At 35.8% G+C, this 26,342-nt stretch overlaps 1 protein-coding gene across 11 annotated transcripts in view; it reads left to right on the plus strand.

The window, feature by feature from the left end:
• The window catches only part of DMD (dystrophin), a 1,227,136-nt gene that overhangs the window by 957,119 nt on the left and 243,675 nt on the right, over positions 1 to 26,342 (plus strand). For all 11 annotated transcript variants that reach the window (XM_035333326.1, XM_035333348.1, XM_035333385.1 and 8 more), the window contains one exon: positions 24,310 to 24,499. In XM_035333326.1, coding sequence (XP_035189217.1) covers positions 24,310 to 24,499 — 190 coding nt within the window. The remainder of the gene's footprint in view (positions 1 to 24,309; positions 24,500 to 26,342) is intronic.

Raw genomic sequence — 26,342 nt, forward strand, 5'->3', positions numbered from 1 at the left:
TCTGTATTGCTTGTATTAACAAAAATATATATAACAATGTTCTCAAGAGAGAAAGATACAATGAAGGAAGCAACTATTATAAATTTACTATATAGAGAAATGTGTTATGGTACTATTATGTTACTTCTTCCTTTTGTAAGCACTCGTGTGAATGATCATATAAATATGAAAACTTGCTTAAATAACTTATTTCTTGGGAATCTACCAAATGTGCTTAAACTAATGTTAATCTAAAAAAGGGTTTAGATCTTTCTTTACTAAAGCGTATTTTATGGTGATAATTGCATACATTCTCTGAGAATTGTTTAGGTCTCCAACCCAGCACTGTGTAACAGGTACTTCTTTCAAACATTTGCATCTCCCCCCACTTCCCATACTCAAGGTCAGTGGAACATCAGGCTGTATGCCAAATGTTACCAGCTCTTACTGTTCAAGATGTTTTCTTTGGCTCCTGAGATGAGACATGCACATGTCAGTCACAATATAAAAAGTAACTTTCTCCCTCACTGCAGGGCATGGGCAGTGAATAATCATTTATTTATTATTTATATGTAACATTATCTTTCTGTTTCTGTTATTAGTTTAAGTTGTGGGGTATTAGAGAGGAGTGACAAGGAGCTGAGCTTTTAGACAACCGGTTTGATAAATCTGAGATACCAACACCCTTGTTTTTTAAGAATGGTGTTAAATCTCTAATGCATCAAGTTGTACAGACATCTTCATTTTACATGCTAGTTGGACAATATAGAATACAAATGGCCAAATGAGCAAAAGGCATAAACATCACAGAAGCAGGATGCCCATCTGTTTCCTATGTAATAAGGCATAATATAACAGTAATTATAAATGTAAAAAAAAGCTCATAATTTAGTTTTCATATTCATGAATAGCAAAGCTTTCCTCATCAGTGCTGGCTTGCTATAAAAATGCTATTGCTGGAATGCAAACTTTATCTGTACATAATGTTTGTAAATATAATTTTATTGAATGAACAGAAAGAGGTTGGCCATTCCACCAGAGAGCCGTATACTGTACCTGCCCTAATATCACTCTGCTTTATGCCACTTGTAGAAGAAATCACACTTCTGTTATAGTTGAATTGCAGTCTGGGTAAGAAAAAAGTGCTGTCATGCAGCAGCAGCCAGTGTGAAGTGTGCTAAGTTATACAGAAGGCTCATTGGTGACTTCAGTAGCTAGACCTTCTGGGGAGTTGTCTTTGAAGAGCTTATAATTTGCTCATTTAAGCTTGGATTGCTAAACTTGAGAAGGAATGAATTCACAATACATTTTACTTTGGAGAATGACATCTCCTTTTTCTAGGTTCTTCAAGCCAGTCTCTTGCTTTCCATTCTTGTATTATTTTGAAGGTTGGTCTGCATTCCTAAAATCAATGTAATTCCATGGGCATGCATGAACAGCTATTATTTTTCTTTGTGCAGACATGCTGTAGTTGGGTAAAGTGAAACAACCAAATTAAAAATGTAAGTGACTATGGGAACCTTGTTTATACGTCTGTGCCTGCAGTTGTTGTCCTGGTTATAGAGCTGTATCAGTGTGGATGTGAACAAGAAATCAATGCAATTGTAAGACCTCAGATAAAGATGATATTGGTCAAGTGTCAGCTTCCAATGTATATATATAATTCATATATATATATTTTCTAACAAAGAAACCACAGTATGATCACTCTTATTTTTTTCTTCATATTGGATTTTTTGATTGTTTTTGAAACAATCTTGCCAGTATCAAGAAAGTAGATGTCTGTGTGTCTGCTTTTTACAACCAATATGTCATGCCAAAGCTTGTTATTTACAGCAGATTAACAATAGATGCTAATTCAAATTTACAAAGACTGATGGAAAACATTGCAATTGTAGGGCAATTGTTTTATTCTGTGAGAGAAGTGAATAGTACACATTTATATTGATTCTGTTTATAATTTTTAAATTTTTTTTCAGTTTAGGTGTTTGTGACATCTTGTCTTTGAGGTCTTTGCTTGTTTTTCATTCTATGAGGACTTAGGTTGTTTTATTCACTTAGTAGATCTATTCATGTTGAATGAAAGTGAGTCTTTGCAGTCTTAGATAATACATCCAAGATTGTATCAAGGAGTAAGCAATTTTATATGAGCATGTTTGAAGAGCTGATGTAATCCTGTTGACTGTTCTTTTGAATAGGAGGAGAAAGATTTTTTGTTTGTTTTAAAACATTTAATCCAGAAGTCTTCTGAAAAGTCAGAATTTGATCTGAGATCCTAATTTCTTTCTCTTCATACAAAAGGTACAAAAAAAGCCATTCATTTTCATGAAATTAATTTGCCTTGCTTCCTCTGTATAGCCCTCCATTCTTCTCCAAAGCTGCTCTCCAACAGAGTAATGTTGGCAAATTTTGAAGAGACTATTTATTAGCTTCTTGTGATGCAAAAATGTTACAGCTCTTGTGTTTATGTGTATCTTTAAAGTTTCCTAGTAGCTGTTTTTAGATAAAGGGTTAAAGTACTTTTTTTTTCAGTTACTATTATTTTAAACAAATTAATGCACTACCAAAAGCATGTTCAACTACTCTGGCAAGGTTTAGGTGCTCTGAATGTAGTCTAACGCATTTGTTATATTTGACTTTAAATACCAGAACTTAACTTTTCTATATTGAAGAGTAAAACTCTCTCTCTCTCTCTCTCTCTCTATCTATATAGATAGATAGATAGGTAGTGTGTGTGTGTGTGTGTGTATACTCTATCTATCTATATATATATATATATATTTGGGGGAAAAGGATTACTTTATGATAGGTAAAAGACAGGTTACCTATTTGAAAGTGTGGTTGTTTTACCCAGGTGGGCAGCTGAGCTCCAACATATTTTCTCTCTCACTCCCCATCCTCACATAAAAAAGGAGAGGAAAATATGATGGAAAGGGCTCAAGGGTTGAGATAAGTACTGGAGATCACTCAACAATTATCGTCATGGGCAAAACAGACTCAGCATAGGGAGATTAGATAAATTTATTACCTGTTACTAACAAGCTAGAGAAGTGAGAAGCAAAACAAAAAATGACAACAGAACAAACTGAAAACACCATTTCCCTGAACCACACTCTTCTATGACTTCCCCCCAAGTGGCACAGGGAAATGGAGGCTTTGGTCAGACCCTAATGCTTCGTGTCTGCTGCTCCTTCATGGTCACTCTCTGCCCTTGCTCCACGTGGGGTCCCTCCCACAGGATGCCGTCTTTCCCCAACTGAGCCTGCAGGGGCTGCCCACAGGCAGCAGCTCTTCAAGAACTGCTCCCACATACCATGGGGTCTATCTATCAGGAGCAAAATTATCCAATATGATCCCTTACAGGCTGCAGCTCCGGCCCGGGGACTGCTCCTGTGGTGGCTCTCCATGGGCTGCAGCCTCCTCCAGGCTACATCCACCTGCTTCAGCGGGGGCTCCTCTGTGGGCTGCAGTGTGGAGATCTACTTCATGTGGGACCCATGGGCTGCAGCGGGACAGCCTGCTCCACCAGGGGCCTCTCCACAGGGGAACTTCTGCCCTGCAGCTGGAGCATTTTCTGCCTTTCTTCTGCACTGACCTTGAGGGCTGCAGGGTCGGTTCTCTCACATATTCCCACTCCTCTCTCCTAGCTGCTGTTGCATGGCATTTTTTCCCTTCCTTAAATCTGCTTTCCCAGACCATCATTGCTCACTAGCTCAGCTCTGGCCAGTGGCGTGTCCCTTTGGAGCCAGTTGAAACTGGCCCTTATCTAATAAGGGGCAGCTGCTGGGCTCTTCTCACAGAAGCAGCCCCTGCTACCAAAACCTTGCCAGGTAAACCAGGTAAACAGAAAGACAGTCTTCTAACTACCTACACGCTGAAACAAACACTGATATTCAGAATATAATTTCAAGTTTATCAGCAATGACATCACTTAATATTGTTTATTATTTTGTTCTATCTTTTTCTTCATAATGCCCCTAAAAATGATGTTTCAGCTGCTTATAGGAAAAAAATATAAAAAGACATAAATGCTACCTGAAACTCCTATAAATAATCTTGAAAGTCATTTATTCTGGTTACATCCTAGTTTTCACCTTATTTTGTTCTCCACTCAGCTGACTGCAATTTTTGTACAGTACTGACAGCAGTACTTGGATCCAAGATGAGAAGTCAACTGAGGGCACTAAATGTTTTCAGTTCAGTTTATGACAGGATAGTTTTGGATATGCAATGCTTTCAAAAGGCTGGTAGGATGAGCTGATAAAGCAGTGCTACCCAGACTGTGTTGTGATTGATCATTTCTACCTTTATGATCATATTTTATTTTTTTTTGAGAAATTCTTTATGATTTGGGAAAGAAAAAAAAAAAAAAGAGGAAAGCATTCTTGAGTTATTTCTGGAAGGGGTAGCATCAGTCTTTTATTAAAAAAGATCTATGGAGCCTCGTGACTTCAGGAACGCATTTCTTAAAACTTTTCATACTGGCGTGAGTAAAACTCAATGCTTCTGTCACTTAAATAGATACATCTAGGCTAGAACCTTTATTACTCCCAGAAAAGCAGGAGATGATCTGGAGGTCTGCTGTGTCCACATAGACAAACAGAAATAACGTGTAAGAGAAAAGTGTTCTTAAATCAGTATTTTTAAGTTTTCTGTCCAGCAAGTGGTTTGCTAATGATTTTAGACTTAAGTTTTTTTAGGCTTACAGTTTAGTGGGTTTGATTGTTAGCTGTAATCTAATATTAATGATTTTGTTGTAGACAATTAGAGGATGACAGCACAGACATTTCTCAAAAAGGCCTTTAGCCTCAAATACTGAGAGCAAGTTAATTGTTTAAGCAGGAAAAGTGAAAGTAGAACATCTAAAAGACTATTTCTTACCACTTAGACAGTTGCTTTTTCCATTCTTATTTGCTTTTCTCATTTTTGGTTTATATTTTGGTCTTGAATGAAATGAAATTTCACTGCTATGTTTGTATTTACTCTGTTAAACTTTGTGTGTTCCTTTGAGATGCAAATGAGAACAGTTCTCATGCTATAGTGCAACCCAACGGGAAAAGATCATTAAAGAATTTACAGCACAGCCTTCTAAATGGAGAGTAATTTCATGCAACAACATGAATTTGGAGCTTAATATGGACATTTCAAAGAAACACTCCTGAGAAGTCTTACTCTTTTTACATCCACAGGAGGGTGAGGAGGAGCCAGGTACTAAGGGAGTAAGCCTGATTTTCGTGAAAGAAATCAAAAATGTCAATTTTTGTGCTTATTCCATTAGAAGATTAAGACAAATGTGTTTATTTTCTAAAAGGTGAGATTTTCAGAAGTAATTAGGGAGTTTTAGTCTCTGCTTCAACAACAACAAAAGCTAATACTTTGTGCCCTGAAAGTCCATCCTTAAATCTATTTCTTATTAGTCTGCAGATAAATTAACAAACTCTAGCAAACTGATTATTGTTCTCACCAAGGGCCTATTGCAACAAATGAATGTCTTTCCTTTCCCCTCAATAGACTTCTTATCAGGCTTCATGTCCTTTAAAACAAACAACTGAACGGAAATTAATAATGCTGATGGACTAGCAGAGTGCCAGAACAAAGGAATTTGACCTTAGTTGTCATTTTTTGTTTCCATTATTATTGCTGTGATAGCCTTGTTTTGTCTTCCCCCGGTGTTCTCCGTGGATTTTTTTTAATTTATTTTTATTTTATTTTATTTTATTTTACAGACTGTTCGTGCTATTGCAAGCATTATTACTTCATTCTTGTTCAGCTTCTGATTGGCTCCTGTACAGGCAGTGTAAGCCTTCTGCTCTCTAGCTTAACAGTCATGCTAGAAACTGAGAGGACCATTCAGTCTGCCTGGTAAATCTTTGGTCTCTTTGGAAACTGCCAACAAATGTGCCAATTTGACAGCAGCATTTTTTGTCTTTTCTGTGCATCTGTGTTTCAAATATGAACAGAATTTGGACCACACATGGTGTTGTATAAACTGTCAGAAATTATCAACTGACAATGAGTTGTTTTCTTTCTGGGTGAGGATCAGTGGCATGAGAGGTGAATGGTCATGACTCTTCCTGGCCAAGGCAGAGGGAAGTGGCAAGATGAAGACTAGATTGGAAAACAGCAGAGTTAGAAATGCACTTTTCTTACATGTTCTAAAATACAAGTGGTGAGAAATCAGAGGAAATCTGAGGTTAAGCAGGTACATAAAAGGATATTAATTTTTAAGGCATCCCTGAAACAGGTACATAAGAGAGGAAAACAGTAGGAAGCAAGGAACTCATGAAAAGGAAATGCTCAGTATGTTCATCTTTAACATACAGCATAAATTGCATCTGCACCAATACCCCAAATTGAATTGTTCTGTGCTACATTCCCTGACAAACTTAAAAAATGTAGAGTTCTTTCCCAGCCACTAAATGTTATATGTCCTGCAAATGATAAGAAATAATAGCTCTTGGAATTATCATTTTAGCGGGCATATCTGCACATTCTTCCTTTGTAAAAGAGACGATCATTTATGTATCTGATGAGTATCAGCTTAAGAACAACAGTGCTTTGTGGCAATGAATTTTACAGGTCCACTTCTTTTTTTAAGTATTATTTTTGTCTGTTTAAAATTATTTGGAGTTTAAAATATATGGAGTCCCATATATTTGGGACTCCATTTGTTCACTTGACATAATGTATGGTAGAAACAAATTTATTGGAATGACTCCAAACGCCATGCTTGCAACACCCATTTCCCACTTTCTGTATTTTATCTTATTAGTAAGGTATGCTATTTCCTTTATTTTTGTTGTTTTCATTTTATATATTTGACTTCTTATTTTTCAATTCCAGTAAAATTAGACCTTAGTCTAACTTAATGTTTTTTTGTTTGTTTGTTTGTTTGTTTTTCTTTTTACACCTAAGCTGGATGCATCTTCTGTTCTCTACAGCACAACTTTTACATGCTAATTTTTTGGGGGGTTGTTGTTTTGTTTGGTTTTGAAAGCTCTGAATGAGATGCTTTTGTTTATTATCAGTAGTGGTAGAGTTCAGGAATTTCCATGAGTGCTTAGTACTTCAAAGTTGGCTGAGATTGATACCTGAGCTAAGTTAGTTAATTACTAATAATGTCTATTGCTCTGTTATGAACCATTTACCTTTATTAATTCCGAGAGGGTAGATTTCCAGTGTGGACTTACTCCACGGTATGCAAAGCAATTCCACCAGAACTCTTTTCTCTCTGGTTGCAGTGGGGAACAACAGCGAAGTAGTGCCATCTTGTTTGAATAAGTCTAAGAAACTATAGTTCAGATTTGCCTTTGACACCCCTGCATTTTATTCTGTGCTGACCCCTTGGAGCCATGGACAGTTGTCACCATTACTTCTTTTCATGCTGGGCAAAATTACAGTAGAAGCATGGAAAGTTTTTATTACATTTTTCTTTTGCCTAAATTGTTTTTCACATCATGTCATTACTTTAGTCATTTTATATCTGAAATTACTTTTTGCTGCTGGCTGGGTTGAGATACCCAAGCCAGAATAAGGATGGTGACAAGCAGAGCATGTACCACTGAGTTAACAGTGGACATAATATTTATTCCTATTTTTGGTACTTTTAGGTGGTAGTATGTATTGCCATCTTCATCGAGCTGTTGGTATTGATTTTAAATACGTAATTTCTTCAAGGTTACAGCTAGTTCAGCATCAAATGGTTTGTATGACTTTAAAGCTTCCTTGTAGAGGCTGATATTGTTTACACATCTATAGTGAACCTTTCTGCTATCATATTCCGAATAATTAATTCCATCTGAAATTATTCAGTTCTTCTCAGGCTTGACTAACCTAAACAAATTTGCCACCTTGCTCTTCATATTTCATAATGGCTAATTAATGTGCCAAAGTGCATCTCAAGAATGAACATTATTTGCATTGACTATATTTTATTTTTGTATCTCAATTTTTTTTTTTTCATTCAAGAGGTTTCTGTAACACAACTTTTCATCCCTGCTCCTAAATAGCTCCTTGTATAGGATAATAGCTTATCTGGTAAAACTGTAGTAAAAATATCACTTTATTGTCATTTTCAATATTTGTTTCAATTTTAACGAAAAGTTGCAAAATATATTTTTCTCAAGGATAGATTTTTATTGGGCCATAATAAACTTAGTGAAGAAATGTAGAATTATATTCACACATGAATAAACTTAGTATTTGTGTACTTATACATGATTTCTCCTTCTAAATATGTATTTGTTTGTGTACTGTTTGATTGTGGAGGGGCAACATATAGCTAGCTACAAATATTAAAGATTGCTGAACATAATTAAGTGTTGTGTGATGTCATCAACAGCTTACTTACATGTATGACCTGGCTATCTTAGACTAGATCAGGTGAACTAGTCATATTAAATTTACTAGATTAATGTCACTACTAATTTTAGTAGTCCAAAATATCAAGTAATATAAGCTGTTCCTGTTCATGTTGTCATTCTGAATAAGCTGAGACACATTAGACAATCATACAGAGATCAGATTTGAACATAAAATTGTCATTAAAATATTTAACAATTTCAAGTAATTGAGACAAACTATATCACAGGCATTGGGTAACAGATGACAGGACCTTATTTTAGATCAATGATATAAATAATCAAGAAAGAAATTAATGCAATAAAACAAAATAGCATATAAATGCATTAAAGAACGGTAAGAAGAATGTGTCGTGGTGATGCCACTCATCTTTAAAAATATGTATTTCCTTAAATGATTAGTATTTTATCCTTTATAAAGATTGTACAGTGTGTGCATATACACAAAATATATGTAAATCAGTGAAGTACAAAAATTTAGATATGGCTATTAAACATAGAACTTGAGACTTTTCTAATACTGCACGACACTTTTGGCTAACTTGTTTTCTGTCTTGTGCATATACCTTAATGAAAAGGCAGAATGAAGTAGATTAAGTAATGCTACAATTTTTTTTTTTTATCAGTAACAAACCTATACATTTACTTGTTTGCATTATGAATAGGAAGGTTCACAAGTTGTCTGTATTATACTTGTGTGTAACTAATAAAAAAGTATGAATTATCAGTTGAACTTCACTTTTTGTTAATAGCAACAGAAGGCAGCCTTCTCAAGTGTTTACTTGAAGGTTAAGGATGATTTAAAAAAAATAAATAAAAAAAAATCTAGTTTCTCTCATCATTCTCCTGACAGAACTTGTCAGAACTCCTGACAGAACAGGCTTTTAATGTTTTACATTAATTTTCTTCCCATGAACTCTTAACATAACTCTATAAAAACATTGCTTTTATAACATAATATGATTTCTAGGAATCCTTTGTAGTATTAGAGTATAGTTTGAAATAAATAAGATGACCATCATCTGAAAAAGGTAATATCCAAGCCAAATAACAGGACATCGTATGCAAGATTAAGACCTCAATACCACTCCTTGCTACTTGGTGGTTTGCTTACGATTTTTATTGTGGATATCAATTGTATATCACATCTACAGTCAACTTTCTGTATACAGGACTCTCATAAAACAGAACATTTCAAAGCTCTCAAGCTTTGCACATTGTTCTTAATACCTTGCTAGAAAACCTGGGCCATGGCTTCTCTGAACGAAGAGAAAAATGTGAAGTAGGGAATCATTTAGTGATTTAGATATTCTTGTAGGAAATCATGATGCAATGCTATAGTAACATTGCATATTGAGTAACAGAACTCAATACCAGAACTTATGGGATGGGAAGGTGACTTTTTTAAAAGCAAAACCAGTTTCACACATCCATGTACTCTTAGATAAGTGTGTCCCAGTTGTCTATTCAGCATTTAGGCACCAAGTTGTTTGTATCTAATTGGTTATCCAGATGAATTCCTTGAAATAACACAGCACAGGACACATCAGCTAATAATGTGTCATCACATCCCCTGGGTTTTTCTCATGTGGTAAATAGTGTGCAGGCTTCAAGATGTCTTATTTAAACCTTACATAACTCACTAGGAAACGTGACCTATTTTCTTTGGTTTTTGCCTTCTTTAAGTAAAGGGCATGAGTAAAATAAGCATATTAAAATAAGCATAAGTAAAATAAGCATAGGGTCTATGGGCCCTAATAGGAAGTACCTGTGAGTGCTGAGGGAGCTGGCAGATGTCCTTTTGAGGCTACTCTCAATGATCTTTGAACAATCATGGTGATTGGAAGAGGTGCTTGAGGACTGGAAGACAGCCAAAAAAGACCACTATTTTCAAGAACTGAAGGAAGGAAGACCCATGGAAGTACCATCTGATCAGCCTTACCTCAATCCCTGGGAAGGTGATAGAGCAACTAAACCTGGGAACTATTTTCAGGCACATGAAAGGCAAGTTCCCAGATAACACAAAACTGGGAGGAGTGGCTGATATGCCAGAGGATTCTGCTGCCACCCAGAGGGACCTAGACAGGCTGGAGAAATGGAACGAGAAGAACCTCATGAAGTTCAGCAAGGGGAATTGTAAAGTCCTGCACATGGGAAGAAACAACCCCTGGCACCATTACATGCTGAAAGCCACCCAGCTGGAAAGCAGCTTTGCAGAAAAGGCTCTGCAGGTCCTGGTAGACACCAAGTTGGTCGTGAGCCAGCAATGTACCCTTGCAACAAAGGAGTCTAGTGGTATCTGGGCTGCATTAGGAGGAGTGTTGCCAGAAGGTGGAAGTGATTCTTCTCCTCTGCTCAACATTGGTGAAGGAGGATCACAAAGACAATTAAGGGACTGAAGCATCTTTTGTACAAGGAAACTTGTAACCATTTAGCCTCAAGCAGAGAAGGTTCAGTGGGGGATCATCTGAATGTATACAAACATCTGACTGTAGGGTATAAAGAAAAAGGAGCCAAGCTCTTTTCAGTGGTGCCTAGTGGACAAGAGGCAAACTAGGGCACAAACAGAAACACAGCAAGTTTTATCTGAACATCAAAAAACACTTTTTTGCTCTGAGGGTGACTGAGCACTGGCCTGGGTTGTTCAAGGAGGCTGTGGATTCTCCACCCTTGGAGATGTTCAAAAGCTGCCTGGACATGGTCTTGGCTGGCAACTTTTCTAAGTGGCCCTGCTTGAGTAGGGATTTGGATGAAATGACCTCCAGAGGTCCTGCCCAACCTCAACCATCCTGTGACCAAATATATAGAAACAAGTGACAGTTTCTCTATTGACTTTTTTTTGTGGTTCCTACTGATTTCTCTCAGGATATGTATATGTATTTTTTTTAAATACATCATAGTTAAAAGGTTCATTCTTTCTTGCTAATGAATAGGTAGTACAAGTAGAGAGGCTGGAATTCTTTTGAACTTTTCTTTTCAAAAGTATTCATCTGGAAAAAGTATCCATAGTTATGTCTTCACATTTCTGGAGACTTTCCTTGTACATATAACAGATTAGATATTTTTTTTGCAAGATTGTATGAATGTGTGCTACTTTTTTTTCCCTATTTTTTTTAATGATATTTACCAGAGATAGATACATTAAAAATAAAATGGTTATCACGTTAGTATTTTAGAATGTATTGCCATGTCTTTTCACATATGAAGAAGTGTAAATGTGAATGTATCTCCTGGAAGATGATCTGTGCTGCAGTTTTTCATCTAATTGGAAAATCAGAACTGAGTCAAGGACTGCCAGCCAGGTTTTGGTCTTAAGATATGATGATGATTATTGTGTCATATACAATCATGAATGTGGGCCTTGAGCTGACAAGAGTTCAAGTAGTTTTTTAATCAGTTTTTTTTTTGTTTATAAAGTTGGGTTTTCTGTTTAGAAATAACAGTAGCTAGGTGGAAAGGAATGACTTTAAAAGGTGAGCTAAGTTGCTTCTACAAAGAGAACAGGTTTGAAGAACCTTGATATTTTGAAATCTAATCTTGCATACAAGCCAATGCAGTGTTTGTTAGTGCATGTTTTGTATGAGGCTGTTTTAAACTTATCATTTGGTTAAATAACAGAAAATATAAATTTATATTTCCTTAAAAGACTTTATGGTGTACTTTATGGGTTTCTTTCCATTAGCTGAAGTTAAAATTATGCATCTATTTCCATTAAATAAAATGTATCTCCCCAAACGTTGGATAAGTTATCTGGAATATATAGAAGTTACTTATACGAGAGAGAGTCCAAAAAGATAAATCACAAGAGAAATCAAGCATCAATGTAAACACCTGATAACTATATCAAGGCTTATTGAACTGGAAGAAAACATCACAAAATTGTGTGCTATTTAAGAGTTATATTTGGAAAAATTGGGCAGAGTTGCCTGGGAGTGCATGAAATTTTATGTATATCCACTTTTGTTATGTCTTTTCATACCAGAATGGTAAGACTTCCTCACTCCCAGACATAGTGTTTTGGTGTATTTATGCCTATCTCCACTTTATTGAAATGTCTACAGTTGTTCTTTGGTGGGTTTGTCTGCTATGAATTTTTACCTTTGAAATTCATCCAGAAGAGTTAAGGGAGTGCTATCACAGAATGCGTTGTTCCATTTGAAGCTACCTTAAGGGAGTTAGGATTTTTTCTGAAGGCTTTTTATATCAAACACACATCAGTTCTGAGTTCAACAGAACTTGAACATTTGCTGAATTTGACTCTGGAATTTCATTTTTTTTTTTTTTAATTTTATTTTATTTAGATGATCCCAAGGAACAGAAACTAGAACTAGAAACTAGATTTCTAGGTTCTTCCCAGTCTGAAGTGATCATTATGGAGTTTCTATAAGTATTACTCTGTACTTTGTATTCTAGTATTACCTCTGGTTATAGCTTTGATTGTCTTACACTCTTTCTACAGTAGGACTATTTTAATCACACTCTGTCATGGGGAACTTTATTCTATATTTCAATTTCCTGTCGGAGTCTGCAACTTCCTGAATAATAAACAAGAACTACGTATGTGAGATATAGAGCAGTTCTTTACAACTAATACTACAACATTAGATAAGGAATATCTAGTAGGCAGTAGGCAGTATGTCTTCTGCCCATCAGTCTTATATGGATGCTAACAAGATTTGGTCATGAATATTACTGAACTGGACCATAGCTGTGATTTTTCTTATTTTTTCCTCTAGCAGTTTCTTTTGTCTTAAAATATACTGACATATAGTTGTTTTAAAATATTTGGAATGTATCACATAGTCAACATTTTTGTGTAATGTGAGCACTATTTAAAGTCCAAGTTTTAGAGGAGGAAAAATGATGTGTTATCTAGGTGTTTGTTTAGTGTTACTGCCACTTAACTTTAGATGATGCATGGTACAATTAGAACTGCATTTACTGCCAGCTAAGTTTTCCAGTCTGTCACCTGAGGCTTGTTTCTCTTGAATGGTAACAAATATCTGTTCTGCTGGGCTGTGGGAACAGAGCTCTCAGAGGCTGCAGCTTTAAATGAAAACTATAATAACAATTTAATAGTATCCTTTGTGAGTCCTAATTGATTTCATGTAATGCCATCAGTGCATTTTACAGTCTTATTAAATTGGGCTGTTTCTACAGTAATTAAGAGTAAGAAAACAAGTGCCTTAAGAATCTAATTATTTTCACAATCAGTTTTAATTGTACTTCACTCTCTGAGAAAGCCAAGATTTTATCTTAATAAATTGTATCTGAGTAATTAATATGCTTTTTATGAGAGGCAATGTTGACTGCCTTGGAATCTCAAAAAAATATATAGTCTGGAATCCAAGGATTACAAAATAAGTATTATAGACTGAAGTGTGAAGAGGACTTAAACAGAATGATAACCTTTTTGCTTCTTTTGGTAGAATAAGAAACCAGTTTTGTCTGTCTGTTTTGGATTTTGGGAATTCTTTTTCTGACCCTTTTCTGACATCTTTCTTTCATGGGAATACCAGAATTATTAAAACCTATCATCCTATTTTTTATTGGAGCATTAATCAAATGATACAGGAAAAATAGACTGGAATCTGTTCTGTGAGTTCAGAGAATTTTGATTTTGGGGAGTAAAAAGAAATACTTAAATTTAGACTAAGGGTTATTTAAAAAGTCTCTTGAGAGAATCCATCCGAACCATATTTTGTATCTACAAGTTATCTTTAATGATGATTTGTATGTCAACTGTAATTGTGTGATGTTTATATTCCCTTTTCTTTAACCTAGCCATTATTAACATTTTCTCTTGGAAAATGATTAGTTTTAAATAAAACATATTAATGAGTGGGGAATCACAAGTATATAAAATGTTTTAAATAACATAAAATATAACTTTACTGATTTTTTAAAGGAATTCAAGTCGTCCACATAGTTTCATTATTGATTTTTTTCTGTAGTTCACACGAAGTATGATATTCTATGGTTATGATGAACATAGGGAAAATATACAGTAACATTATGTTCTCAGTTATAGAACTGTGCCAAGGCATCAAGGGAAGAAGAGACAAAAGCAACCAGGGCAAGAAAGGCTTGTCAGAAAAAGTTCCCTCTAGCACCCTTTATGCTTGCCATCCCATAAAGATGCATTTGGGGAGTCTGGGATCCCATGAGTGAATAGAGTGTAAGGAGCAACAGGAATTATTTTTTTAAAAGGTCAACGAGGAGTTTGCCTCTGTGATAATATAGATCCTCTGTGCTGGTATTGGCAAATGCTTATTTGAAAAGAGGTTATTTAAAGGACCCATACAGAAATCTGTGTGTGATTTTGTGCTCCAAAGTATGATATTTCCTTTTTGCAACCTTTCTCAGTCTGACAAATAGCAGTGCAGAAGAGCTGTTAGATTAATATCTGAGGCTGAATTGAAACATCATGGATGTTCAGATCATCACACAACTCTCCTCTTTTTCTCTTTCTCATTAAATATCAACAGTACTTTGATAAAGAAAAGTAAAGAAAGAGTCTAAATTCAAAAATGTACTTCAATTGCTGTAGTGTCTTCAGTAACACAGAGCATTACAGAGGAAAATGCTGTTTTTTAAACTATTTTTGTTATTTTCCCAGGGAGCTTGGCTACTTTGAGAAAGTCTATGATAAGTATAATAGAAACAAGCCAACGGAAAATATTAAAAGTAGTTCATCTTTGGCTAAAATATTTTCTTTTTCTACATCTAAGTACCTAAACACCAGAAACATTTAAATACAATGTATCTTTAACTTTTGCAATTTTACAATAGAAAAGCTTGCCAAAAAATAAAACAAAATGTGTCTTGCTAAGAGCAAGTAACTACTATTTCAATCTTTCCTTAACACCCCACTTTCTGCCAATAGCATTTTTAGAGAGGACAAATTATGTGGGCTTATTATTGTCATCAGGAGCTGCTTTAGGCTGTTCTGATCTTAATATTTTAAGAGATTGTTGTCATCTAGGGAACCTTGTGTGATTGTCATGCTAAGAGCACCATTGAGTCCATTTCAAGACAGATGGACTGAGCTGAAATTGGAAGTGGGTGGAAGGTAGCATTGTTGTTTTTTTCTTTAATCCATAGAAATAAAGAGAATCAACAGAGAGCTGTCTGTTTTGCAAGAGCTGTTGCTGTTAATCTCTCTGTATGCAAAATTACACCTGGAATTTAAAATAATTTTACTGGTTATTATTATGTAGTCCATATGAGTAGTGCAGCCACAGCAGAGGTTACCCCAAAGACTCAGAGTTAGCATTCAGCCAGTAGATCAGTAGATCACTTTTACTTTGTCAAAAAAAGAGACAAAAAAAAAAAAAAAAAAAAAAGAGGCGAAAAGTATGTATAGTGTATAGGAAGAGTAGAAGAGTACCGTGTCACTGGTGGGAATCCTTTTCAAATGGCTGAGTCATCAAAATTGTGCCTGAGCTTTCTCCTTGGGCCACAACAAAGGTATTTTTTTTTCTTGTTTATTCAAATATTTTCCCACCAATGTTCTGGGGCCCCCAGCACAAGAGCAACATGGTAGTATTAGAACAAGTCCAGAGAAGGGTCACAAAAATGATTGAAGGGCTGGAGCAGTTCTCCTATGGAAACAGGCTGAGGGAGTTTGGGTTGTTTAGTCTGAAGAAGAGAAGGCTCTGGGGAGACCTCTGAGAGTGTTGTCCAAGCAATCCTTGAATTCTGTCAGGCTTGGTGCAGTGACAACTTCTCTGGCGAGCCTGTTACAGTGCCCCTGGTGACAAACCTTTTCCTAACATCCAGCCTGAACATCCCCTGTCACAGCTCCGTGCCGTTCCCTCAGGTCCTGTCACTGTCATCAAAGAGAAGAGATCAGTCCCTCTGCTCCCCTTGTGAGAGTGCTGCAGGCTGCCATGAGGCCTCCCCTCAGTCTCCTCTTCTCCATGCTGAATGAGTGAAGTGACCTCCGCCACTCACAATACAGCTTGACCTCTAGACCCTTCACTGTCTTCATAGCCCTCCTTTGGAATCTTCTCTAATAGTTTTATGTCTTTCTTATAGCACCCAAGACCGCACATGGTATTGAAGGTGAGGCTGCACCAGCACAGAGCTGAGTGGGACAGTCACTTCCTTTGATGGGCTAGCAAGGTTGTGCTTGATGCATCCCAGGATATGGTTGGCCCTCGTGGCTGCCAAGGCACACTGTTGATTCATATTCAACTTGCCATTGACCAAAATCCCCAGATGCTTTTCCATTCAGTTGCTCTTTAGCCTCTCATTCCCCTGTCTGGACATTTATTCAGGGTTGCCCCTTCCCAGGTACAGAATCTGGCACTTGCTCTTGTTAAACTTCATATTGTGATTGCCCAGACCTCTAATTTGTCAAGACCTCTCTGCAAGGACTCTCTACCCTCGAGAAAATCAACAGCTCCTTCCAATTTAGTGTAATCTGCAAACATAGTATACCTTCAAGTCCTGCATCCATCAAGTCCTGCAGTTATGGAAATATTAAAGAGATCTGGCCCGAAAATAGAGCCCTGGGGAACCCCACTAGTGACTGGCCACCAGCCCCAAACTATAACTATACTATTACTGTAACTCTTTGAGCCTGACCTGTCAGCCAATTGTTCACCCATTCTATTATGTGTTTGTCTAGTTGTATACTGGACATTTTGTCTAGAAAGATACTGTGAGAAACAGTATCAAAAACTTTACTAGAGTCCAAAAAGATTACATTAACTGGCTTCCTGTGGTCAACTAGATGGATAGCCTTGTTGTAAAATGAAATTAAGTTCATTAAGCAGAACCTTCCCCTTATGAACCCATGATGGCTATGACCAATGACAACATTGTCCTTTAGGTGTTTTACAATAACTCCAGAAAAATCTTCTCCACAACTTTATCAGATACTGATGTGAGACTGACAGTCTGTAATTAAGGGTTTGTTTTCATACCCTTCTTGAAAATTGGAACAAAGTTTGCCATGCAGCTTTCAGTTGACTGGGACCTTTCCAGATTCCCAAGACCATTGTAAAATAATTGAGAGGTTTTCTGATGATATCAGCAGCTCTCTGAGTACCCTGGGATGAATTCCTTCAGGCCCCATATATTTATATCACCCAGATGAGCAGCAAATCCTATACAAGTTAAGGGCTGGCTGGGAATTTATCAGATCCACATACATGTTATAGGAAAGAAAAAACTTTCCTAAGGAAAAACAGTAACATCTGTCAGGATGGTTGAACTAAAAGGAACACTTATGCAAAAACATTATTGGAAAGATGCTTTGAGTCCCTGAATGAGGTAGCAAGCTGGTTGAGATCCAGAAAACTGCATTAAAGCAGTACTTAGAATGCTGTCTTAGCGTAGCTTTCTGTGCTTGATGGTTATCAGCTGTTCCAAAGTTAATTTGCAAATTAATCACCTATTAATGTGTAATAACATTTGCTGACGCTATAGAATATAAATCCCTAGATTCTGGAAGAAAATTCCTCTAAGCAGAAATCCTAAAATAAATTTGTATCATTTGTTTTGAATTTTAATTTCAAAATTGTATCAGGAGATCTTTTTAATAGGAGGGTTTTTTTTTAGAATTCCATTATAATTTTTTTGAATGGAAAATTATTTGTCATGTTCTCTTCATGTGTGACACCTCTTCCTGTTTCCATTCTACCAGAGACTAAATTATCCTGCCTTTTTGTGATAGCTTCTTTATCAGTCCAAATTAAGGCAGTTAAACAAGTGTTACCAGTAAGAGCTTAAATCTATTTAGTAATAAAAATTAAATGTTCCCATAAAGCTTTGCATTTGTTCCTTTGTCACACCAGCAGAAGTGATATGATCTCATGAAAAAGTGTAAACTTCTTCCAGCATTAGTAAGAAGATGCATGTCATTCAAATTGTCTCATGATAGTTGGCCCCAGAAAAGGAAAATTCCGATAACACTTTTTTCTTTAACTGTGTAGAATAGCAATGTCAAAAAGGAGAAAATATAGTTCTACAGAGAGGCACATGAAGTGTAGAAGTAAACCTTTTACTGATGCTTTTCCAGCCAATAGTTCAGGTTATTTTATTTTACATCTCTATGTGACAAGAGTAAATCACCACAGCCTACAGATGGAAGTGTGATTTAGCAATCTATTGAAGGCTGATTTATTCTGTATTTCTCTATTTTATCACCTTGTGGAACATAACATTTCTGTTAGTCCATTATAAATATTTTCTGTGCTCACTCTTCAAAATATTTCTGTATATATTCTGTATTAGTACATAGTGTACATTGGCGTAATGCTCTGCACTTACTATGCTTTCTTTCATCTAAGCATTACAAAACACAAGCACTTGCAATGTGTCTTGAAATGCGGATAAGAGTTACAACTTTAAATAGACAAACAGATATCCTAAAAGTGTGAGTGATTAATTCTAAGTTATGTAGCAAATATGAAAGATAAAGAAAAATCTTGATTATTCACAGTCATGGAGCTTCTTCCAAATGCTGTATTCCCTCTGTTGTATGGCATTTATGACTGTTGAATGAAGAACTTTTCCAGTATATTTAGATAACACCATAATTCCCATACCTCAGCACTTTTTCCTCTCTTTAGATTCCATAACAAAATGTTCAGTTTTTACTTTTTATTTTGCTGTATATATTTGTTTTGTACATATATCACAGTTAAAGATGCTGACTGTAGTTGAAAGTACTGTAGCTTGCTTACAAACCTAAAGATCACACAGACTTCAGAACTTCATTTTTACCTGTTTATCTTCCCAGATAAGCTATGTTTCAAAGTAGGAGATTTAAAAGTTCTCAGAATCACAGACATCTCTTGCAGTAAAGGCTGGTGTTTTTTGTTTGTTTGTTTGTTTGTTTGTTTTTTAACCCTTGTTAACCTCTTCCTGTGAATAAAAATGTTCATGCTTGCGCACTTTGTGTGACTCACTTCCCCTGACATGCCCTCATCTTCCACTCAACTTGAAGCCTTCAGCAAATACATTCTTACAAGAGCACCATAACTTCAGTCCTGTAACAAAACTCATATGACAGCCAGAGTTACTCAGTCCTCTGTCACTAGTTCCTGAAAATTGGTCCCCAGACTACATTGGGGATCATCTCACATACCTTTATTTGTGTAAAATTTAGAACTCTAAAGTTAGTATTGTAACCTACCACTGTAGTCAAGAGAACAAAAATTAACCTTGAATCTAGTTCAACAGATCTGTACAGACAGACAGGGAGGAGGATGAATTAAATTCCAGAAATGCTTCCCTCTGTTCTGCAGAGGGAGTGTAGTTGCTTATCTTTTGAGTGTCTAGATGCAAGTAAGTTGAATCCCACCTTCAGTATTTCTTCCAGGAATAGGATATTTTTATATAGAACAGATAAAAGAAGGCTCATTTGGTAACAAACATTATTGTTACTACTTTTTTACAGTATTTCAGCAGTATTTGTAGTGTTCATACTGTACAGGGTTTTATTTATAGTGAAAAAAATTTCATGCTTACTTCATGTTCTTTTCATACAGCTTGCGCTCACTATGAAATTAAGCATGCTTTGATGATATGGCTAAAAGGAAAACTTTTTTGATTTTTGTGCTATAATTTCTTGTTCAATTGGACCAGGTTGACCAGGGAGATGGTGGAGTCACCGTCCCTGGGGGTATTCAAGGAAAGGTTGGACATGGTGCTTAGGGACATGGTTTAGTGGGTGACATTGGTAGTAGGGGATGGTTGGATCAGATGATCTTGGAGGTATTTTCCAACATTTATGATTCTATGATTTTTTGTCTCCGCTATAATTTTGTGCAAATCATCACATTCTGGATTTGATACGCAGCTTTACTTCTCATTTTTAGACCTTATTTTCTATATTCTAACCTCATAATTTTGAAGTAATGAGAAAGCCAAGTAGAGTGAAACTTATTGATATGCTGTATAGTTGTCGATGTAGTTGAATGTTTATTGCATGTTAACTGTAGCAACATCTAAAATGCAAAGTACTAGATATTTTTTGGTAGGTGTATTAGTATGTTTATAAATAAGGAACACATTTTTGTAGGGTGAAATATATATTGATATGTGTGTAAATATATATAATATTTATTAAAGATATAATATTACATTTATTATATATATTTGCTATAAGGTTTCTGTGCATCGTAGAATAGAAGTGCCAGAAAATTCTTCCTAATGAAAACCTTTTTCTTTACCCATATCAATAAATATGTAATATTTTTCATGTAGTCTGGATTTTTCTATAAAAGATAAATTCTGATTTTGAGCAATACTTCTAATAGCTCTCCCTTTCAATATAATATTCATACCTGTGTCTGTGTTCTTACTTGTATATACAAGTGGATGAATGAAGCTTGGATCCTATTTCTCAGGATACATGTTTAAAATTAACAACATACACAAATAAACCTAAGCTTTTTTTTTTTTTTTTTTTTTTTTTTTTTTTTTTTTTTTTTAGCTTTACTATATGTAATTGCTGTGTATTTAAAGGATTTCAGGTGGATTGTAGTTGAAAAATGTGCCTTTAATATTTTGAAGAACTGAGTGTTAAGAAAGGGTATTGCCCAGTTCTGCAAAGGCTGTTGGGCACAATTATCTATCATGTTGCGCACTGCAAATTGAATTAGCATAACGCTATAAGGCATATCTTAGAATAGAATTGTACTCTGAAGAATTGGATAAAATACTTGCTTTATGTATGTTTACTCCATTTTCAAATTATATAAAATAAATGGGATGCAATTTTTTGAATTAAAAATGATAGATAACAGAAAACATCATTTTCCAGGTAGAAGATTTTCTGTTTTTATTATTATTATTTATTTATTTATTTCTGTGTTTATGCTGATTTATATTGCTTGTATAGATAGCTAAATATCCATGAAATTAGTTAAATAAAAGAACAGTAGACTTCTTTTTGCAGTTGTTTTACATGTGAGCAGCGTCCTAACCACAAGCCTGCTCTAAGTGCATGGACAATGAAGTTGGGAAAGAGATACCTTTCACTATTCTAAAGCTGAGTGTTTCTCATTCAGCCCCTGGGGACACATTCTAATACAAGTGAATCTGTAGCAGGCTGGAAGACACTTCTCACGTAGACAATTCTTGTAGTAGTGGCAGGTGAATCTGAGATCAAAGTCCAGTCAATGTTTCAAGTTTCAAAGGATCAGTGGATTTTTTTTTATTATTATTTTATTTTTTTTTTTGATCTTTTTTTTTCCTCCCAAGATGTTTGGGAAAAGTGAGATTCCAAAGGATGAAAAATATGACAAATATGGTAGCTGCTGTGAGAAACCTTGAGGAGGTTATTTGTTTTAATGAAATGAAGCGAATATACTCTCCTGTACTCTGCCTGAATCTTTCTGTCGCTACCATTATCTGTTGCAACTTACATATATGCTTGTCAGAAAAAACATGCTCTTAGTAACATGTGGTAAATTTTGTGTTGTTTGTTTTCTTACATCAGCTAATACATTAGGCTTTAGGATGCTATTGTTACTTCTCAGGGAGTACAACCTCTTAGGACAGCAAACAGCATTTGAAACAGAGATTAGCACTTACAAATTTCTTGGCCTCATCTGATAAAGTTATGACCAATTACCATTAATTATGATAAATTAGAAATTTTATATCTGATAAACTCTAGTATCTTAGTCTCTAACTATAGAACTACACAGTAAATCTATCTAACCACCTAGCCCACGCCCCAGAAGGCAAACGCAGGGAATGGGAGGATGATGAACCACCCACTGTAGGGGATCAGGTTTGAGACCAGCTAAGGAACCTAAAGGTTCACAAATCCATGGGTCCTAAGGGAACTGGCAGATGTAGTTGCTAAGCCGCTATTCATAATGTTTGAGAAGTGATATCAAGCCGGTGAATTTCCCTCTGCCTGGAAGAGGAGAAACATAACCCCCATTTTTAAAAAGGGAAAAAAGGGAGACCCAGGGAATAATACAGCCCAGTCAGTCTCACCTCTGATCCTGGCAAGATCATGGAGGTTTCCTCCTGGAAACTATGCTAAGACACAAGGAAAATAAGGAAATGATTGGTGACAGCCAACATGGTTTCACTTAGGGCATATCATGCCTGACAAATCTGGTGGCTTTCTACAACAGGGTTACAGCATTGGTAGTTAGGGGAAGAGAAACTGACATCATCTACCTGGACTTGTGCAAAGCGTTTGACAGTGCTGTCCCACATAATATCCTTGTCGTGAAACTGGAGAGACATGGATTTGATGAATGAGTAAAGTAATTGGCTGGATCATTGCACTTAAAGAGTTGCAGTCAATGGTTCAGTGTCCAAGTGGAGATCACTCATGAATGGTGTTAATCAGGGGTCAGTATTGGGACTAGCATTGTTTAGCATCTTTCTTGGTGTCATCTACAGTGAACCCTCTGCAAGTCTGCAGATGACACTGAACTGTGTGGTAAGAGTGACACACTGGTGGGAAGGGATGCCATCCAGAGGGACCTGGACAGGCTTGAGAGGTGGGCCCATGTGAACCTCATGAGGTTCAACAAGACCAAGTACAAGGTCCTGCATCTGGGCTGGGGCAATTCCAAGCACAAATACAGGCTGGACAGAAAATGGATTGAGAGCAGCCATTAAAGAAGGACCTGGAGTGTTGACTGATGAGAAGCTCAACATGAGCTGACATTGTGCACTCACAGCCCAGAAAGCCAACCATAGCCTGGGCTGCATCAAAAGAAGTGTGGCCGTCAGGAGGAGGGAGAAGTTGTGGCTGCCCCATTCCTGGGAGTGTTTCAGGCTAGGTTGGATGGCATTTGAGCAACCTGTTTTGGTGGAAGATGTCCCTGCCCATGGCAAGGGATTTGGAATTAGATTACCTTTAAGGTCCTTTCCAAGTCAAACCATTGTATGATTCTATGATTAAATGTACAAATAGCCAGATCACCATATGTTTGTAGAGTAAATGGTGGTGTGTATCAGACCACGTTCATTCCACTTGAAGTGATGTAAATTATTACATAACTTTACCAAGTATTTTCTGAGCTTCAAAAATTACTCATTCATTGCACTGAAGAAATATGCTTCTAATACAACAGTTAAGTAGCCTTGACAAGTTTGTGGTAATGAACACTATGTCATACTTACTTGTCCACTTCTCTAAATCCATGTTTAGCTCAAGTTTAATGTAAAAATTTGGTGAGTACATACAGAACACCTACACTGCACATGAATGCTCATACTACACAAATACACTTTAAGTTTTTATCAGCTCCAAGATTACTAGGGCCTTTAAGGTTGTTTCCCAGTTTATGATTTAGCTCTTCCCCAAGGATAATATAGTCTTTGTACTTAAAAACTGACTGTTATTGCGTAACTGATAGAGATCTCGTAATTTATATCTATCTCATTCACATTTGGGGGGTTGGAACTACATGATCTTTAAGGTCCCTTATAACCTAAGCCATTCTATGATTTATTTTTTTAATGAAAAAACAGTAGCTCATGTTCAGTGCAATTTCAACAGTCTTCAAGTCATTGAAACTAACAATTAAATTCATAATGCTGATTAGGGTCCAGGACCTATTTTGTGCTTTCTGAAAATAAACAGATTTTCCCACAGTACTCTTAATGACAAATAAGTAAACGATCTTTGATAAGAACAGTAGGAAATTATTTCTGATTTTTTTTTTTAATAGTATATTTTTCAGGTATAGTTCTTTCAAAACAAAGAAGCAGCTATTGATTTTTTTTCCCCTTGATTTTTAGTTTATCTTCTCAGGAGAAGAGTTTTTTTTTTTTTTTTAAAAAATAAATAAATAAAAAGAAACCCACCTGCCAAATATACAATGCAATTTGTATCACTGTAGCTAACCTATCTGCAAATTCTTACCTTGATTGGTATGTGAAAAATACATGGAGTGTCTTTGTTATATTGTGATTTAATGACTGAGATTTGTTTTATTCCCGTGAGTGCTGCATTTGACTTTTTGTACTTGCACAGGGTTAGTGAGCGTGAAGCTGCATTGGAATCAGCCCTACTGATGTTGCAGGTATTCTACCTGGATCTCGAAAAGTTCCTTGCTTGGCTTACAGAAGCTGAAACAACTGCTAATGTCCTGCAGGATGCAACACACAAAGAAAAGATACTAGAGGATGCCAAAACAGTTCGGGAGCTCATGAAACAGTGGCAGGTAAGTCAAGTGCTTCTGCTCAGAGGCATGTCAGTTATCCAAAGTGGTATTCGCCCCCACTCCCCCACCCTCAGTGTGTAGCTACTCAACAAAACTGAAATTGTTTTGGAAAATAACTGATTCTGCTACTAACCCTTAAGTGTTTTTTTGTGGCAATTCTTGTAGAGATCTAAGGTGAGTTACTCTGTGATTACATCTGACATTTTTCAGCATATATTACATTTGAAACAGGGTCTTTAAAAATGAACAGAAAAGAAACTTTGCTGAAATGGGCTTTTAGTTTTTCTCTTGTTGTTTTTTATCACATAAAAATGAATTATTCTGCGAAGTTACAGTCTTGAATTGAGCACTTGACAGAGATGAGCATTTATTATTCAGTTCTGATATTTAGAGAGGTTATATAAATTGTGTCTGGTTTATTCTCTGTAGCTTAATTGAATTAGTTTTCCTCCATTACTTTCAAATATGTGAAAAATGTTAATCTGGTATTTGGCTGATTATCGCAACAGAGCTTGTTGACAATAATAAAAAGAAATAATGTAAAAAATCATAGCAAATGGCTGGACAGTTTTCAGACAGTTGATTCCCCTGAAAACCAAAAATCTTTAAAAAGAAAAAGAGAGAGAATTTTGCTTGCATTTGGTGTTCTTGAGAATCCAAAGAAGAAAGAAGAATAACCAGTTGAGATGGTGCTATTAAAATAAGTTGTTATACTTTCCTTATGCCATCTTCATTATTATTGAGAGGAATGTGTGTACGTCTGCATGAGTTCTTAGGTGTCTTAAATATGAGGTTGGCTGGCTGAATGGAAGGCAGGACACTTTCATACAAAATTTGACAGTAGATGATTTTTATGCTGACATTAAATTCAAAACTGGAAATTCCTGTCACTGAAGGCACTATTCTTTATTTATGAAAAACATCATTTGAAAAATTATACTTGTAAGTGATTATGTAGAGTATGTATACTGAATAGAATACTAGTAAATTTTTTGGCACTACTGTACTAATCCATAGTTCTGATTATATTACTGAACTGCTGCTAAATTCCATTATGGTGGAGTCTAAAATCTATAGTTGTGGCATTGAATAGAAGCAAAATCTGAACCACATTTTTAATAGTGAGATTTCTTTATACTAATTGCATTTTACACTAATACACCTCAAGCCTCTGTATATTTCTGACTTCTGTTGGTGTGAACCTGGAGAGCAGATTTGTGTGGAAGACAGTTCTCTGCTGAACAGTTAATCTTCAATACTGACCTTTTTTTTTTTTTTTTTTTTTTTTTTAAATATTCTGTAGATTAGGTTGTTTGTTGGTACTGGCATTTAAACAATTGGAGTATCAGGTATTTGCAGAAGGCTTGTTTGTTTGCACTTTTTTTACGTGATCGTTGAAAAATAGGTTATTTGTCAAAATAGAGATTCTTAAAAAATTAGGTCAAAGGCATCTTTCTTAAATGTAATGGACCTTTGCAGACCTACTTATCTTTCCAACTAGTATCTTTGTTTTGTTTTGTTTTGTTTTCGATTTCCACATAAGAACCATTCACAACTGTATACAAACAGAAAAATAAATAGGGACAAGTCCTTTTCCCCATAAAAAAATAACAAAGTACTTAAAAATCCACCATGTAAACAATTGCTTTGAACTATAAACCTTTTTTTCTAAAGACTTTTTATGCACTTAAATTGAAATGTAAGATTAAATTTTACAGTCATCTTTCCAGGTTTTGGTGCATAAATACCATTTTAAGTAGGAAGGGTAAAAACTAACCCATACTTGCAATTTCATTTCCAAAGAGCAAACAGCATTCTATTCACTAATCTTAGTTGTACAAAA

This window comes from Oxyura jamaicensis, chromosome 1, assembly GCF_011077185.1.
Source record: "Oxyura jamaicensis isolate SHBP4307 breed ruddy duck chromosome 1, BPBGC_Ojam_1.0, whole genome shotgun sequence".
Classification (NCBI taxonomy): Eukaryota; Metazoa; Chordata; class Aves; order Anseriformes; family Anatidae; genus Oxyura; species Oxyura jamaicensis.